Consider the following 18,876-nt stretch of genomic DNA (forward strand, 5'->3'; position numbering starts at 1 on the left):
ATGGTTAATCTTTTTGGCTGTTAAATTTGCTGCAAAGGGTTGAAGTTATTTACTGCTGGTAAGGCCTTGCATTACAACTCTTTTGCAGGGCAGTGAGCAACAGAGGGCTGTGTAGATAATACACAGTAGAGCCACAGCACACTTGCCTGCTTTTGTGCCCTTCCTCCTGCCCTGACTTCCCATTTGATTCTCATCAAGAATCCCAGAAAGATCTAAAAAGCACTCGGAATGAGTAAGCAAATGGAGCTGCTGAACCAACAGAATTACCCAGGCACAGAATATTAAAGAACAGTTTGCACCTCCATGACCCACAAACATCAGGAAATGTGTTTTAGATTGGTAGTACTGAACAGAGAACTTCATAGGCTTAATTCTACTATATTCCTGTTTACTAACATTCTCCTAGGAAAACGAGTTAAAATCTCCAATCTCAAAGCTGTAAAAATCAGTGATGTAACAGTAGTTACGCAACAATGGGGGAAAAAGGCTGAAACTTCAAACCCATTAACTTGCAGAACGTGCTCTTCTGTGGTGAAGAAACATTAAAAATCCAAGTATCTGAAAACTCCTATTGAACACTGCACTATTTATTTTAGTGAAATTCAAGGTAAGAAAGTTAACATTTATAATTAAAGGCTAATAATATAATATTTCATCCTAAGAGGACTAGAATCTGTATATCAAGGATCACCCTACTTGCTTCTACCACTCACGCAATAAAAGCATCATACAGAGAAGACTACAGGAAATTCACCTGTGCATAAAAAGCATTCATCCTCACATCTTTCTGTAGGGTCTGTCCCCTACCTATTATTGTAAATTGTACTGTATTGATTTTTGTCACAGAATGTTTATCATAACCATGAGGTGAACAATTTCTCTTTTACCAATTTGAAATTACTCGGGAGAAAACTTCTCCACAAATAGTCACCAATAATCACCTTCTTTACCCCAGGCTTAAAATGCAAAGTTTACAGTTAGACATATTAGATGTTTTAATTCACTATAAAACACTGAACTATTAATAATGGTGAAAACATTTAGACTTTTTTTAACATATTTGATTGAAAGTTAGTCAATAAACTGAGGTCATCATTAAACTAATCTGCAAAAAAAAAAAGTTAAATTACGCCTCTGATCATTATGATGTGTTCTTTATGTTGGGATAGGATGGGACGGGACATAAAAAAAAAGCATCCAGCCTTTCACCCAGTCTTCAGTTCTCCCTTTTAGAAAGCAAAAGGTACAAGGAAGAACCTCCTTGAACATTACATTATCAATGGAGCCATTTCAGTTCAATGGAAGAAAAATTCCACCCAGAGAACCTGTTGGCAGGAACAGGCATCACTATGTCGAATGCCACAGGTTTGCAGCATGTTACATATTTGTATGATTTATATGGACACTTCTGATTTTATTTAAGCTTCTTCGGATTATAGAACAATCTGAGGGATTCTACAATGCATTACACACCAGACCACACACTACAGCTTCCCTAGCTGGGAGCTGTGGAAGGAAGTCAGCAAGGAAAAGAGACTTACCTTTTTTCATTTCCATATGATTTCTGCGCAACTTTTGCATGGAGTATTAGCACTGTTTGATCACCTCGCTCCTTTAGGTAATTTCGCATTGCTTCCCTAAAAATTAAAAGAATAAATTTTGAAAGTTCTTTCGGTTTTGGTTATAATTACAATAATCCAAAGGCAGCTTTAGGACAAAAAAAAAAATACAAATGAAATTGAAAACAACAACTGTTAGTATACTAATAGGGTCAAGATAACTTGTTTTGTTTTCTCTGACAATTGCACAGCAAAAACAACAAACTATCTTGTATCAAGTTAGCAGTGCAGCAGTGGTTTGTGGTCATTTACAGCTACTACTGCATTGTCCACAAAAAAGGATGTTTGTGATATGAAATCATCTCAATGCCCATCACTGTAACACATTCAAAATCTGACTTTGTAAAATTCAATCCAAATATTTGATTAGAACACCATTCAATATTGTCTCTTTAACCAATACAGTTTCTGATGATAGCAACAAATTGTTCTGAAATTTTGTTTAAGCTATTAACTGAATCAATACTTCTGTCATGTTTATGTTAGTTTTCTTTTGGTTATGAAGATAAGAAAAAATTTAAACTCTTTATTGTTTGATCTAGTTTTCTAGAGAAATCTTTATTTCCTGCATACAATCAGGCAAAAAAAAAAATAGATTTTTCTATTGTTCATCATCGCTGTAATGACAGAAGTCATAAAAGCTGTAATTACCTCAGACACACCAACAGCCATTCCTTGAGAGAAATAAGAGAACAATACACCCTATCATTCCTCTGTATAATAATCTAACTGCTCATTAAGCAGCACGCCAAATTCAACACCCTAGGGTTTAGCTGTGTCAAAGTGCTGACAGAACATTTTGAAGTCCCTGGAGGAGCTTTTGCAGGTTGAATGCCCACCAATGCACTCATCTTCAAAGTCATCGACCATACAAACAAATTATGAATTTAACAGGAAGCTATATAAAGAGATGAAACCTTACAGAAGAGGGATTTTTTTTTTTATAACTGCACCAAACTGTTGAACTCCCTTTAGACAGACCTGTAACACCAAAATAAACTGACATCTTGGCTTCTCTGTAAAAACATTTCCAGTGAAAAAACACGGAAGACAAAGGCAAAATTTTGTTGACGACACCTTTTCCAAAAGAAATCCCCCACATACAGTTTCATAAAGGAAAGTCGATGGGGTGGAGGCAGGGGGAAATGACAACAATCCAGTTTTGCTAATGATGTGTTTTAAATTCTTGCATTTGCCATGCCTCTGTAAGACAGTGATCAGTGTGCTAGATTTTCTATGAGAACAGCAGCATGTAAGAGCAGAGAAAAAAGACAAATTACTGTTTTAATTTGAATTAACTCAATCTATTTACATTTGACACTGGTAAAACTGATGTTTATCCATGACAATACAAATTGTAAGAACTGTCTCAAACTGCATGAACACTTTATTTGCAATCATTGTTTACAAATGTATTTTAAGCCATACAATTCTTACACCTTCTAATAGACTAGCTGCATTTAAGTAGGTTAAAAACTTTATCTGACAATTTGAAATATTCTATCACAATATTCTATCAGTTAGGTTGCTTGCTTCTAGCCCCTCGTATAGAGGAGGTTTACAAGCTCCTGCTTTGAAGGATGGCTAGCAGCTCCCAGATGCCTACTCTATAATCAAAGTAAGAAGTACCTGACACATCTAATAGATGAATCCTGCACATGAAATTTAGAGTTGCTATATAAACGACTACGTAGTTAAAATACGTGAATAAATAGTCATTAAGTTTGTTGTTTTTAAATCACAGAAGGTAAACTCTATCACGAACTTCAAGGGGATACTAACAGGTGTTACTGCTCAAGATGGAGAGCAGTTCATGACTTCAAACAGTATCTTTAAATATCCCTGAAAAGAGGTAGGTCAACAGGAAACAGCAGTGTTTGTTCAATTAAAACTTATAAGTCATTTCAGATCACTTTTGCATTGAAATGAAGTCTAAGACAAACTAACCAGAAATGCAACACGACAGATATATCCCCAACACAAAATGCAGACATTTTTCCCACCGTGCTTTACACAGTTTCATTCAAAACAGAAGTAGGCCGCAGTAACGGTGCGTTTCCATGTCTTTATACAGCAATAACATCACACAAAACTGAAAAATTGCAGATCTTGCATACTTAAGAGGATTTTAACACAGTAGCTGCTGTTGATGGGGACAGTTTGTGGCAGAGAAAAATAAATATTTGCACTGACTGTGTTACTACAGTTTGAAAAATGTTGACAGCTTCTAGCATAAATTCGTTCCTAGAGAGCCCAGAAGCAGTTGAGGCACAGTACTGCACGGTCACATGAAACACTTTCCAGAACGAATTGACTCGATGGTACTATTTCATGTCATCACTGACTGCTTAGGCTTCACCAAAAACTGGTTAAGACCACTCCTGGACAGCACCACGTTAATTCTGCTCTTACCTGCAGCGTGACAGCACTAACGGAACAGCTGCATTTTGCCAGTACAGAACGCTGTTTTATATGACTTCACAAGTCACTTTCAGGCAATAAAAGACATCTGGCTTACCTGTGGTTATCTAAAACTAAGCAGATTCACATCCTACTGAAGTCAATACAATTTATTAAAAGGCATTTTGAATATCACACTAAAAACAAACAAGCCACTGGCTGTTCAGAGTTTTCTTCTGAATGCTAACTGCATACAATAATCACATTTTTTTTAAAAGCTTTGATGTTTAAAATTCTAGGGTTAGCAATTCAAGCTTTTTAAACGTGGAAATCCTTCTGGGGATGAAAAAGGAAACTTCTGAATATTCCTACAAACAGAATTTCTTTAATGCTTACCTGGTAAGCCGTTTCGGTTGAGGTCGCTCTCCAAATTTCCTGAAAAAAGAAGAAGTTGCTAATTTAAAACAAAAATGTCTAGTCATAATTTCGAAATGAAACACTATCCCAATTTTACAATTTCTGAAAATGTACTGGAAGATGGGATATTTTCTTTGTCGTTTCCTAGCTTGATTGCTATTACAATGCCATTCATCTTGCAACAGCTCCTCCCGCAATAGCAGAGGCATTTTTTATTCAGAAGACTAGATAGCTTTCTTTGCTGAATATCTACGAAGTATTTCATTTACACTAGTTACTTTAATACTAAACAAGTCTTTCATTTACTTTACGCTTATAAAAAATGCCTCCAGCAACTCACTCTTTTTCATTGTCTTTTCTGTTAGAGCCACGTCTACTTTTTCCCCAAATTACGTTGGAAGATTTACGATATCACAGCTACGTAGATAACCAGAAGCTCTTTGCATTGACCAGAAGTGCCAAGAAAAAGCAGTTATTACCAACAGAAATTAACAGCCTTAGCTCTGCGCTAACGAATCCCAGCAAATTCTCCCCATTGGGCTTATTTCTCAAAAATCTGTTTCTCTTTACGGCGTAAAAAGGATGACAACATACTTCATATGTGCTGGTACGGAATTATACGAAAAATCTCTTGTGAGTTGTAGCAAAGTACAAGCCAGAAACACCCTGGTATACACCGAATGTTGTTTAGTCAAAGTGTTTTGAGACAGCTGTATTTCCTCCAGTGCTTTCGCTTGCTCGTGAGAGACAGTACGCTCTTTACACAAGCCTTAACTAACATCAGAAAATGAGTCTACACAAGGCAGTAACACTTCTACTAAGAGAAAACATCCTCAGATTAAACCAAAATCGTCAAGTAAAAGACCTGAACAAAAAAGGACGGCTGTACACAGCGATGTACATCTGCTCAACCTGGTATGGAAGTACAACCACAAAATAAAATGAGGACAAAGAAAAGGGGGAAAAAAGGCACTTATCGGCTCGAAGACAAACTTCTAACAGGCTTAGCTTAACACTTTTCTATCTAAAAATAAACCGAGGCAGAAGAGAGAGCGCTGCTGCTGTCAGTGCTCATAACTATCGCTGCGCCTTGCCAAGCCCTTCGATAAGCAGGCATATCTTTCCCTTCACGCTTCCTGGATAAGGGAAAAACCCGCCTCTAATATTTCCCTACAGCAGCAGTGGAGGCTCCCTAGGACAATGAGGGCCCGCCGGGGGAATTCCTGGTGGCGTCATTTAACCATTTGTGCAGCCAGGCCGCCCGCAGCTCCTCCACCACAGCCTGGGGAATTACTCGCGGCGTTTCGATTTCATTTCGGTACTGCTCCAGATGTGCAAAGTGTAAATACGCAGCTCATGTCGTTTATAGCGTTGAGCAAAACAGCACTTTGCTGAAAGGGCAGCGACAAGATCGCTCAGCAAGGTTTTGTTATTATTCCACTTTGGAGAAATTTGCCTTGTGAAGTGCTGGTGGTCCACTCCATACAGAGGAATCAAATAAAGAGGATTAAGCCAAACGAGGTTGCTCTTCTTCCAGTTTCAACAATGAAATATACATTTATTTTTCTGAACGCGCTTAAGTTCCTTTCCATTTTACTTTGGTGGTGTTAGTGTATCGCTCGTGTTTTGACTTACTTTAACTTAAAATGCAACCTGATAAAATTCTTGCTGCGAGATTTGTTTTTGTGTGTTTTGAGTTTCAAGCTCTATCGGACATGTACTTCATTTGGATTTTTCTCTGTGGTACACGTGGCTGCGTTGTCACAGTCGTAGGGCAGAAAGTAAGTACAAAACCCGCCAGCTTTGCACCTGGGCAGCAGTACCGGGTGTCTACACCTGCACAAGCCGACACTCCTACCAAAACGAAGTTATATTCCCAAACCTTTCCTCTTCTACCCCGTCTTTTCAGGATCTGCCTCACTCCACCTCCCAGGCATGCCCTCTTATTCGAACAAAACCCCGTAGGTTAGCTGCCAGAACCATACTCTTTGTTTCAATCCCTCTGCACCTTTTAATTCACAAAGAGAAAAATGAAGAGGTGCCAGCTTGGAGCAAAGGAAGCATTACACGACACCTGCTTGGCCAACAGATCCAGCCCAAGAAGAGGCCACGAGCACAGCAGAAACCACGCAGCCCACAACATTCCCGGACCAAACCAGCCGTTCTCCAAGGCAGCATGTGCTGGTGCTACCTCTGGGCGCAGCAGGTACCGTCCCCTCGCAGGTGGGCTTATCGCTGCCTAGTAAAGCTGTACGAGCAAAAGGCATCTACACGGAACAGGTGCAATTACTTCAGGAAACAAAACCCATCCTCTTGGCCCTGTACCAACAGGGCCACTTCAGAGGCAGAGCGAAAGCTTGGAGGCATTCTGGAGATGTGCAGTGTCCCCTCGCAGGCCCCTGGCTGAGTCAGAAGTTGAACTCGGATCACTTGATGCTGGGCGCAGCACCTTCCTAAACCACCTGGCAGCCTTCCCCAGCCTCTGCCATCCACAAGAAAGCTCATGGCTTCGCTGGAGTCGACTTGGGAACACACGCAAATGCTACCTGTAGCAACACGAACCTTCTGCAGAGATGATGTTACATACAAGGCAAGGTAAAACAGGAGGAAGTTACAGACTCACATTTACTGAAGTCCAATTTTTGACACGCTAATTAAATACAGCTATTGCTTCTTTAATAACGTCATCTTACAGAATCACAGAATCTCCTGAGTTGGAAGGGACCCACGGGGATCATGGAATCCAACTCCTGGCTCTGTACAGGACCACCCCAAAACCAGACCATGTGTCTGAGAGCATTGAACTCCAGCAGGCTCGGTGCTGTGACCACGTCCCTGGGGAGCCTGTCCCAGTGCCCGACCGCCCTCTGGGTGCAGAACCTTTCCCTAACCCCCAGCCTGACCCTCCCCTGTCCCAGCTCCATGCCGCTCCCTCGGGTCCTGTCGCTGTCCCCAGAGAGCAAAGAACTTGACCAAAGACCGGTGGTCGCACGCCTCATCCTTGACATCAGCGATCAGCACCTCCCTGCACCACCTCAGCATCTTTTCAAGAATCCCATGAATGTTATTCAGAACTTACAACTCTTAAGATCTCACCTACAAACGACTCCAATTAATAGAAACTTTGACAAGGATAGCTATGATATTTTAGGAAAAGTTAGTGTTATTCTTGTACAGAAGCGCTATAATTATAAATTATTTAAATAATGTGTACATGAATAATGTTGATCACCACTGCATTCTTAGACATCCAGTAAAGAACCTCTCTAGCCCATTGACACCACTGGTCAAAGAGGTCATAATTCAAGAATTAACAACTCAGACATGATTATGCCAGGGCACTGTCCTGCCACACACCCAAAAGACTGAATGCTGCCTGCCGTCCACTGAGAACCACAGTGAAAAAAAGGAATCTCAGAGTACAAAAAGATACCAAGAAAATTAATAAGCACGATCAATAGTTCTCAATAGGCTCAAACTCTTTAGGCTTTAGTGAGAGAGAAACCCTGAGAGAAAAGTGACAAACGGATGCAACAACCTGCAAGAAAAAGAAAAGGTATGCAGGATGTGAAAAGAAGATGGTTATTATTTCTCACAAACAGGAATTAGGAAATCTCTCTAATATCTCCCAATTTCATTCTAAAAAAAGATTTTTTGTTGCTCTACCAACACTTGTTTTTTCAGACTAAGCTGTGAAACATATTTGCTGCTAGAGGATGCTGTGGAGGCTGAAAAAAGGGCTTAAAAGCTTATACAAAAGTCTGGTACAGAACTCTGTTAGTTTCTATTAAACATAACGACCTATTTTTTTCACAACCTTGTTCTCAGGAAACCCTAAACCGTGGTCTAGCAGCAGCAAAGACATCACCAGCAATAAAAATCCGTCAACATTTGGAGCTGTCTTTGATTCTTTCCTTGGTCATCTGTTGCTGACGGCCGGCAGGCATGGCCCAGCACGTACACCCCCAGGAGCCCGACTATTCCGCGGCAGCTGTTGCATCCAGGGCACCAAACTTTCAGTCGCATTGCAAAACTCAAGATACACAAAAAAGACAGGAAAACTAAAAGTAGCACATGTATTACATTTAATGGTTCATTTGGTTTGCTCTTTCCGTATGTTTTCAATTTGCTGTCGATACCTGTATCACCAACGCGGCGTACAAGGACCAGTAACTGCCACGCAGAAGGCTCTTTAATGTTTGCGATGCCAAGACAGACACTCTGGAAGTGCAAGAAACATTTACAGTTTCGTGCTAAATGACAGACAGCGTATAAGCTATGACTGCAGTTATTTCAAGCTATTTGACATGTTGAAATATAAGCCAGTTCAGTTTTGTCAGCATTACCTGACAGAGCTTGCAATATTTTTCTCGTGTAGGCTTTTCCTGGATTTCTCTGCTCTGGGATTTCTTTTTGTGTTCAGCATTGCTCTTACTCCTCTTTGTATACATCTTGAAAATATGCAAATTGATGCATTAAAAATGCACAGGAAACAAAAGGTATCACAGACCATTTCCTCTAGCGGTTATAAAATAAGCTAAATATATATAATTTGAAGTCCTAATAAGAAGTAGTATATAATTATATCTGAATGCCCTCTCATTTCCTTATTTTTTAAAAACTATCCAAGACTAAGCACTGCTTCAGGTGTACTGTACTGCAATGCCAGACACACAGCCAAGCTGCCATGTCAATTCACAAAACTGATTCAGTGCAAACTGTATTTCACTAACACACCGCACTGCAGACAGCAGTGCGAGCGCTAGGCTCACCAGGACCACTTGCTGTTGTAGCTAGTTGTGCCGGTTCCAATAATTCTTTTCCCAGTCCTATATTTTCTCCAACCAGTGCTCTGTATCCTATTACTTTATCTATTTTACTTGTCCTCTGATACTTTGCATAAACTAATTTCACTTGCATGTTCCGCACTGTAGGAATGACTCTGCTCGCACATCATGTCCCAAATCACTCTTCTTTTCAAATCCATCCTTTTCATTTAGCAAGCCCCGGTTTGCCATTCAAACTTTTATTCAAACTTTCCTCCGTTCACGGAATGGGAAGAAAACGTACTCCTTCTACCTCTTCGCGTGCTGTACCTGCCTGCCTCTCAAGTAACCCTGGACATGAACAATGCGCTACCATGAACCTTGTAAGGACACTAACTACTCCTGCTCAATTTTTTAATATTCTCGGGTTAGGTAAACATGACAACACCAATGGTAATTCTCAAATGTTTTTTGAATGCCAAATCCTATTAGGAATGCCTCACTCAGATACAATACACGTTATACTACAGTCTCCTATCACTGTGAGAGTGGGAAGTTCCATCATTGCCAACATCTGCATAAGAGCACAAAGAAAATTGATCAGTTACTGTAAGCATCTACTAGCAGTACCCAACTTCTTTCTGCTACACAATCTTACTTTCTGTTGCTAAACTTAACTGTTCTGGCTGAACACTTTTTTTCCCCCAATGACTGTGTGTTTCAAGTCAACTTTGGAAGGAAAAAATAAATTAAAACCAAGGCAGTTTTGCATTTGCAAGAACTATAAAAAAGAAATCCCAGGCTGTCCCATCCTCAGCTTCGACTGAAAATTGGTGGTCGCTAAACTGCTGTAGCATCCTCATGCCTGGAATATGAACTTCACATTCTTCCGGCACTGGCCTTTAGCCAGGAACAACCCTTTCACAGTCCCTGAGAAAGGCCATTCACCTTTATTTGCTGAGCTCATTAGCCTTAAAAAAATCAATCCACAGCAATCAAGTAGAGGCAAACTTCAGCAATTTGCCTTAAGAATTCTGTCTTCCCTTGGCCTTTTGGCGTATAGCATGAGTATCATGGATCTTACTGTAAATAATGGTCTCCTGAGAGGCAAAAAGCAAAGGGGAGCTGTCGGATTTGAAGACAGTAGGAATAACAGCTGAGTGGAAAGAGTACGCTGGTGATGCCAGCAGGCAGGGAATACCAGGAAGAGCAAGAGTTGGAAGACATGAGTGGCAGACTAAGGCTGGCTAGCTGAGAAGAATGGGCTGGAGAAGCACATTCTGGGAAGTGAGGCACCAGAAACGCTTGATTAAAAATAAAAGCGAAATACTTGACTTATCCTGAAGAATCCCAAAACATACAGCGGATATCCACGTGTTGATATCTGAATAAGCACCTCTTTTTGCCTTACACAACCAGGAAGGGATCTTCATGGTGTTGTGGGGTTAGCCCCGGTAGGCAACTAAGCACCACGCAGCTGCTGGCTCACCTCCCCCCACTCCCAGTGGCATGGGGGAAGAGGAAAGGACGAATAAAAAGCAAGAAAACTTGTGGCTTCAGATAAAAAAAAAAAAGTTTAATAAATGAAGAAGTGGAAGAAGAAAGAAAACAAGCAACGCAAGGCAATCACTCGCCACCTCCCGCGGGTGGATCAAGCTCGGCCAGTTCCCCCCAAAAGACAGCTAACCTCCCTAAGCCCCCTCTCCCATTTATTGCTGAGGATGACACTTCATGGTAAGGAACATCCCTCAGGTTAGTCCAGGTCATCTGCCTGCTCGTGCTCCCTCCTGGCCTCTTGCGAGCCCCCAGTGCACTCACTGCAAGGCAGAAAGGCCTCGATGCCGGGCAGACCCTGGTCAGCAACACCTAAAGCAGGGGGGTGTTAGCAGCAGTGCTTTGGTCACAAACCCAAAACACAGCACCAGAACAGCTGCTAGGAAGAACACTAACCTCACCCCAGCCAGACGCAGTAAATAGGATAACTGAAGGGAAATCGTGTGCTTTCTGCATGGGAAAGGAAGACTGCTCAGAAGGAAACTTTCCTGGAAAAAAAGTTATCCCACAGCTGTTTAATGCAACAGTTCCGGCTCCTTCTCCTGAAGCAGAAACCTCCCAATGTCAGCCATAAAATATGGCAATCACTAATCCAGGACAGCATAAGGCCCGGAGCCTGATGGAGTGGCAAGTCCCACTTGCCCTAAACAAAGCTGTCAAACGAATGGGCTTTGAGACACGCACAGCGTACTTATTAGGGGATAGAGATGATTAAGAACACTAAATTAAACACAGAATAGAGTGACTAAAGGAAGTTTTACTTCCTCAGAGGAGGTCTGAGGGAAACAATGCTTGAAATAGGAGGAATCTAATGAAAAGATCTTCAGATTTTTATAGCATCTCCAGAGACGTTTCAGAATACACTGCCCAAGTCAGAAAGAAAGAACAAATTCCAACCTCTGCTCTCCAACAACATGAAGTGACAATGAAGTCTGATGAGAGGTTGAAGTTACGTGCCAACAGCTCTACATCTCTGATTTCTGGGGAATAGGTGGTATCCCAAAAGCCACTCATTGTGACAGGGTGGGGAGTGAAGAAATACTAACATGTCAGCCACTGCAGGTACGCTGTAGTTGGGAGTGTGCTAAACGAAAACTTCTGTCCTTCCCTTGATCCCCGTTCTAAAAGCAGTCTGCTGTCAGATGCAACCGGCTCCTGCAGTACAGCCACGTACATCTGTGAAGGAATGTGAGGAGTCTGGGGCTGGACAACGAGACAAAAGCCTTTTAAAGAAAGAAAGAATAAAGAAGACAAGTAATTTGCAGGCATTTTTTATTGTTTTCCCTCAACTTAAAATCAACAACTCCAACATATCTGGAAAGGCAGAAAATCTTTCAAATATAAGTTCAGCCTTTAGCACAGGACAGCTAGTCATAACAGGGCCTACCACTTCTACCCTAACAAACAAAAATAATCTTCACAGAATTCTTTTCGAGTCGCTGTGTGGTCAGTTATCACAAGCCTATTAAAAGTTGTGTACAGAGTTCGCCAGGATCGTTCACTTCGCGGTGCTATTTCGAGGCTTACTGAGCTTGCTGAGGTTACCTAAGAGCTGGGGAAGTGAAATGCTAGGTTTTCAGTCAGTTTTATGTTTAAAGTCTGTATAGAGGATTAATACAGAAGTATCAATTTTCAGCAGTTAACTGAAACATTTGTTTATTTTTTTTTTAACCCCCCTTCAGCTGCTGACCATTTCCAACTTCAGAGGATCCTGGAACAGTTTGGGTTGGGAGGGACCTTGAAAACCACCCAGTTCCTACCCCTGCCACAGGCAGGGACACCTCCCACCAGCCCAGGCTGCCCAAGGCCCCATCCAGCCTGGCCTTGAGCACCTCCAGGGATGGGGCATCCACAGCTGCTCTGGGTAGCCTGTGCCAGTGCCTCACCACCCTTACAATGAAGAATTTCTTCCTAGCAAAAAATTTCTTCCTAATTTGATTCAATTTACTTATAGAGAAATTAGGGAGGTACTGAAGAAGCACAGAGGAAAGTTCATACTCAGACTTCAAACATGCTTAAAATTATCAGAGCCACAGATTACAACAGCGTCCATGTCCAGGACGTACTGAACAGATCTCAGGAGCCATCCCTTCGTTGCCTGTTGGTTAAAAACACTTCATACGAGTTAAGCAGTACACTGCAATCTACATGGCAAGACAACTGTTCTAGATCAGCCTCATCTCGTTTTTACAGATTTCTGCATTTGCAGATTTCCACATTCTCTACTAAAGTTAAATTGCAACTACGTTATAAGAAAAATAATTTTTTAAAATTTTTTCTTAATGTAAATGTATTTTCTGGTGCATGTACTTCTGTGAAGACAAGATGCAAATACTGAAAATATTTCTGCACATTCACCTACGCAACCATATTTTCTCATAAGCATGTTGGAACACAACTCCCAAGAGAAAAGATCGTCTAGGAAACAACGTCCCATCTGGTGGTTCGCACACACAAAATGCTACGTATTGAAAAACGGCCATTTGTGATCCTGCACAAGCTTGACTACCAAACTTCATACAGTAGTTTTTTCTATGATTGGTCTGTGAAATACATATTAAATATATCTGTTGATTCACACCATGTTTAATATATCTGCTTATGTATTTGATTTCTGTGAGTCCACCTCATCCCCCTCTGATTATTTGTAATGAGGCCGGAAATAGGGTATTGTTATGAATTGCCAGTGGCAAATACAACTCAAAAAATAATGCTCTGGAGGTTTCATACACACGCATTCGTGCTCAAATAGAACATTTCACACTTTCACATGGATGAGGGTAGTGAATGAATGAAAATACAAATGGCTGAACCAAGACCTCCAGAAGGAGAATTTCATCTTCTCCAAAACAAAATGTGTTCACTGTACACAGGTGAGATTGCTAAGGGAAACAGAGAAGGTTGTACTACCAGTAACACCCAGTGCTAAACAAACAACACATCAGAGGCACAAACTAACCAGAAAGAACCAAAATAAACAAAATTATACTGTCAAAAGATGAAAATTCTTCTCGCAGCCCCTCTTCAGCCCATGACTCCACACATCCTGAACCAGTCACAAATTCGGAGCAGAGTTCCTTTGCCCAGGCTCACCCACCCCAACATCCCACACGTGTCTTTTCTTTGCCCTCCCCTGATCTTTACAGTTTGCCACAACTTAATGCCATGCAGCCGAATACGACCCAACCCACACCGGGAGCGTTCCTAACTACTGTGGCTTCTTTATCTGTGCAGCATCTCCAAGAAAGGAGTTTTTAAATCCTCAGGCTACTCGCGCCCTAAACATTTTATGGTCTTCTAATATTTCCTCTGACTTCGCAGAACCACAGTTGTTGCTGCTGTGCTACTTCTTCAATAAAAATACTGCCATGGCTGGTATTCAGTCCTGTGAAAGGTGCATCAGACACTGAAGGTTATGCAGATCCATTACTTCGCAGCAGTGTGTGCATCTTGTTCTTTCTTGCAATGAACGTACTTGGACTCATGTAGTAAGACGCATCTAACTAAGCCACAGATAAATGATGCATGTCAGGAGCTCTTACTCCTTCCATAGCATCACACACGTGAGGTACGGCAGCTGCTGAAGTGACATCTGTCTCCCTCCAGGTGCAACTCAAGAGGAGCACACGCAGCCGCAGAATCGCACCCGGCCCTCGGCTCGCTCTCGCTTTTGCCTGCCCGCAGCACTTAGGCCCTGATCCTGATCAGCTGTCTGCCATTACAAACGTTGCTATAAAGACTTTGTCCTGAAGATTAGGAGTTTAACCTACTTTTAAAATAAACCACGGCTTTCACATCCACACATAACGTACAAACAGCCAACCTCAGATAACCTGCTTTGAAATACTACTGACCCAACGTACCCTCTCTTTCCTATCCATCCTGCAAAAGGAGATAAAATAAAAGCCCCACCAACTGAGGACGTTTAAGGAATGTGAACAAGGCTAGCATTCCTGCTGCTCCTGAAGTCCTTTCCTCCCAGGAACGAGCGGACGATGGGCAGTCCAACTGCACTCTGGCCCTTTGGCAGTAGGGAGCAGCCCTGAAGTCACAAAACCAGGACGCTCTGTTGATCAACACACAGAATGTTCCCTCTCTCCAAGGAAAAGACAAAAAAAGACCCACCTGCTCCAGGGTGAATGCCAGCAGCCACGCACTATCACATCTCTGTACTGCATGATCCTGCGCTGCTCCGGCCTGCGCTCACAGAGCCCTCCAGCACCGGGAACATGTTCCGTGTTTGAAGCAAGCCTTCTACTGTACAGCGCTATGTACACTTTTGGCACCACGTCAAATAATACTGACATAAATACAATAGAAAAGGCTCCGGTTCGGTTAGTCACGCCCTCTCACTGGAAGTCCCTGGTTCAATTAGGAACTCCCTCTCCCTCTTCTGACCTGCTTTCATCCTCCCACGTTGCTTTCGTTATTGTCCTCTCTCTTTTCCAATCCCCAGATAAAGGAAATCACAGAGCTACAACTGCAGTCGACAGCTTGCACTGCTATCAGCAAACAGGCCGACTTTTAAACAGCTTACAGAAGTAAACAAAGTCCCTAGTTTATACTAGTCATACACATTTGGAGAAGAAACTCCATCCAGTAAATTACTATAGCTTCACATGATTCTAAAAATCAAAGGTCTGGTCCAAAATGGACATCATTTTACTCCAGACAGGACCCACACAACTGTGCCACAACAGTAAGGCAAGCAAATCAGTAATCACAGCCTATTTAAGAACAAGAAAGTGACCGGAACTTTTTCTGTAGATGTATTTTCCCTGCTTTGATTTTTGCTTTAGGTACCTGTTGCAAGAAGCTACACTAACTCAAAAATCTCAGGTACACTAAGTAACTTCTCAAATTGATAGTTGATAATAATCAACTTAAAGCATGCAAATAAAATGGTAGGATGGTGCAAAATGTAAGAATCATCACCAAAAATGACTATATTTATAAAGATTCCTTTAAATTCGCATGCTACTAATTCTTTTTGACTGAATTCATAAAAATGTTGGCTCAGAAGTTCACTGGAAACTGGAGATTAGCACACACCTTAGCAGCTGCAAGGGTTATCAGCTTGAAAAATCAGTAAGCCGACAGAATCTCTGTCCCTAAAACAATATAATTTGGCTCAGCTATTGTAACTGCATGGGGAATGTGCACTGTAAGACTCATTAATGTTATCTTCATTCACTCAAAAAAAAGTGACCGTTAAGAAAAAGGAAAATAAATGCACATAGTTCACAAAATTAGCCACTAAAATAATGGTAAACTGCTAAGGTATGAAAATAGTCTGAAGCGTGGTCCCACATTCACAGCTTTCAGTGACAGCTCCTTTGCTGAGTGTACACTTACAAGGATTCTTCTTCTCCCTCTAGCCCCATAAATTTCCCCCTGGACTTGACCTTGCGCATCACCTGTGAATAGATATTTCACCAATGAACTTGGTTTTTATTTCTTAAGAAAGTGATTCTATCTCCCCTACTAAACTGTAATTCAAGTTATCACCTGGCCTTTAAAAAAACAAACAAAAAACAAGTGACTCCCTTGTCTTTTAAGATATTAGCTTTCTAAATATTGTAAAAACACAGCTATTGAGTAGTAAAGCAATGCTTTTTACGGCCACTATCTGCCCATAACTGCAATTACGATTTAGTCTAAAGCAAGATTTTTTTATTACATAAGGAATCAACTTTACTAAATGTACTGAATGTTGCTTCGGATGCCTCATTACTTGACAAAGGTCACGATACTTTTTAGACTATGTTTCTGCCAATATAGGAGCCCTCCTCTACACTACAGTACCTGAGGCTTTGCACGACCTTGGTTTCAATGTTTGAATGCCTGCAGTGTTCAGAGAACAGTTTCCCCTCTTCAGACCTTCCATCCTTAGCTGGGAGATAAGCATTCATCTTCTGTGCAGAGGGCACCTTGCAAAAAAATATTAGTGAAAAAAGCACAAAACCTAAAGGTTCCTGGTTTTCTCTGAATCGCCACTGTTCGCTGTAATGCCAAAAATACATAGTAGAAGCAGAAATTGTGAATGATTTGCAAGGAAGTGGTAAAGAGCCATATTGAACTTACAAAGGAGGAAGATCCTCAAAAAGCCAGCCTAACCTCACTAACCATTAAGGCAAATCCGTATTTCTTCTGAACAGCTCGTAAGGACACAACAGGTTCCTGACAGGGACAGTCGCTGGTCAGCCCCAAATCCCTGACTGCTGTTCTATGAGGGTAACAGGCAGTAAGTCTTCGCTGTGCCTTTCCTTACCCTACGTAGCCACACAAGCAAAGGAGCTTTGTTACTTCAGCGACTGCTTCCTAGGCATAACAACAAGAACACACCTAGCTGGCTCCCAGGGGCTGTGTCCCCAGGGGCAGCCCCACTCCAGCCTCTAGCTGCACCACCTGCAGCGCCCAGAGCTTCTCTGAGCGCCAGTTCGGCCCAGTCTGTCACACCACCAGCACGCTGGGAAGCGGGAGAGGGACGGGGACACAGAGCCTTTTGGTTGCAGACAGCTGGTCAGCCACCTCCACAAGCTCTAACAGAAACCAAAAGCGATCCCACAGAAGCAGCAGCTACGCTTGTTTTCCCTTGCATTCTAGCAAGCCTGTAACTCTCAGAGAAAAGAATTGTATGGAAGAAAAAGCACAGGAGAATTCTGTTACCTATAAAGTTAAAAATATATATATGCTATATATATATTTTTTTTAGTGACTCAAATCACTCGTTTAAAAAATCAGGAAAGAAAATTAATCCTCTTGCATAAGGAAAATGACTTGCAAAAATGTCTTTATTATATTTCAGAGATCTTACTGGTAGACTAACACTCTCAGTACAGGTTACCTTAGAAAAGCAGAGGCCTGTTGCCCCAGCTGCAGTCAGAACTTCATGCAAAATGCCAGCTAAGTGTGCTACATCTAACTCTAAGGTTTAAGAGGGCCAACTCTGACAAAGCCTTGCTGTGACAGCGCAAGTCACTGACACCCAAAAGGCCTCTCCCACCTCGGTGCCAGGCCAGGGTGAGCAGACGCAGAGCTGTGTCCCAGCCACGCCACCTCACAGCTGCGCTGCGGCTTCACAGCAGCCGAAGGCCCTGCTGCCACCACACAAACCCGGGGCTTCCTCGCGGCCACAGTCCCCTACCCTTCCTCACCCAACTCAGCGCCCGTCACACCGCCCCACGAGCTGGCTAAAACCAGTGACCCTGCCCAAACACCTCTGGGCAGGAGGGAGACGGAGGGGCAGCAGGAAGGTAAATTGTACTGGGGGAATGCCAACCACCACGCGATGCGGCCAACGGGAGCGCTGAGGGGTCGACAGTGTGCTGTTAGAAAGCATCTTCCCTTCAGACCCATTTTTATGGTGTTTTAAATTATGTAATAAAATATGATTTGTACGTTCCATTTACTGAATTTATCTTGTTTCAGGACCTGTAAGCTCTGACTGGGATAAAATATGCAATGCTCAGCCCACCAAAGGATAAATTTCAAGAGCCATTTATAAAAATGTTTACTGTATTTTCATACTTCTAAACAACACCTGGGGGAAACAGGGACCATACCCTAGCATCTCCTTCCTCCAGCAGCTCTATCAGTTGAGTCAACTTCTTATATTTGAAAATCTTTTATTTCTTTTAAACACTATTCTTACTTTTTGTATCCTCTCCCTTCATTCCCTTCCCCCCTCCAACTTCCCCACCGCAGCAATCCTTCAGAAAGCAACATGGAAGCAGCTCCTCCTATTAATTAAAAGAAAATTACTGCAGTTATGTAAGCTTACTTCTCTGCAACTGTGTCTCATCCCCTGCTTCTAGATCTGTAAAACAATTATCAGCCTTTAATCAGAGCACAGGTATCAGCTCACAAGCAGGTTTTCATGCACGCAGCGTTCTCCAAATGGTCAAATAAAATTTGTCTCCCCAGTAGATGCAAGCGATGACACAAAACCTGGGAATACACACACTTTTTAACAAAACCCTATTTGGCACCAACCTGTTTTACAAAATTACAGGTTTTCCTAGATTTCAGACGTTTTCTTGGTGCATCACCCAGGAATTATGTGGTTACATCAACATTAGCCGGGTGCAGTTGCACAAGGAGCTGTCACTATCCTAGAA

At 42.0% G+C, this 18,876-nt stretch overlaps 1 protein-coding gene across 2 annotated transcripts in view; it reads right to left on the bottom strand.

The window, feature by feature from the left end:
- RBPJ (recombination signal binding protein for immunoglobulin kappa J region) overlaps positions 1-18,876 on the bottom strand; it is a 56,267-nt gene that overhangs the window by 20,387 nt on the left and 17,004 nt on the right. Inside the window, exons 1-3 of one of the 2 annotated variants that reach the window (XM_050710649.1) lie at positions 11,803-11,893; positions 4,416-4,454; positions 1,542-1,637 (exon numbers count right to left, since the gene is read on the bottom strand). In XM_050710649.1, the coding sequence (XP_050566606.1) occupies positions 1,542-1,637; positions 4,416-4,454; positions 11,803-11,804 (137 nt within the window). In that variant the 5' untranslated portion in view covers positions 11,805-11,893. Of the gene's footprint in view, positions 1-1,541; positions 1,638-4,415; positions 4,455-11,802; positions 11,894-18,876 lie in introns of those variants that run through there. The other variant, XM_035553646.2, reaches the window with a different exon arrangement.

This window comes from Cygnus atratus, chromosome 4, assembly GCF_013377495.2.
Source record: "Cygnus atratus isolate AKBS03 ecotype Queensland, Australia chromosome 4, CAtr_DNAZoo_HiC_assembly, whole genome shotgun sequence".
In the NCBI taxonomy this organism is placed as follows: Eukaryota; Metazoa; Chordata; class Aves; order Anseriformes; family Anatidae; genus Cygnus; species Cygnus atratus.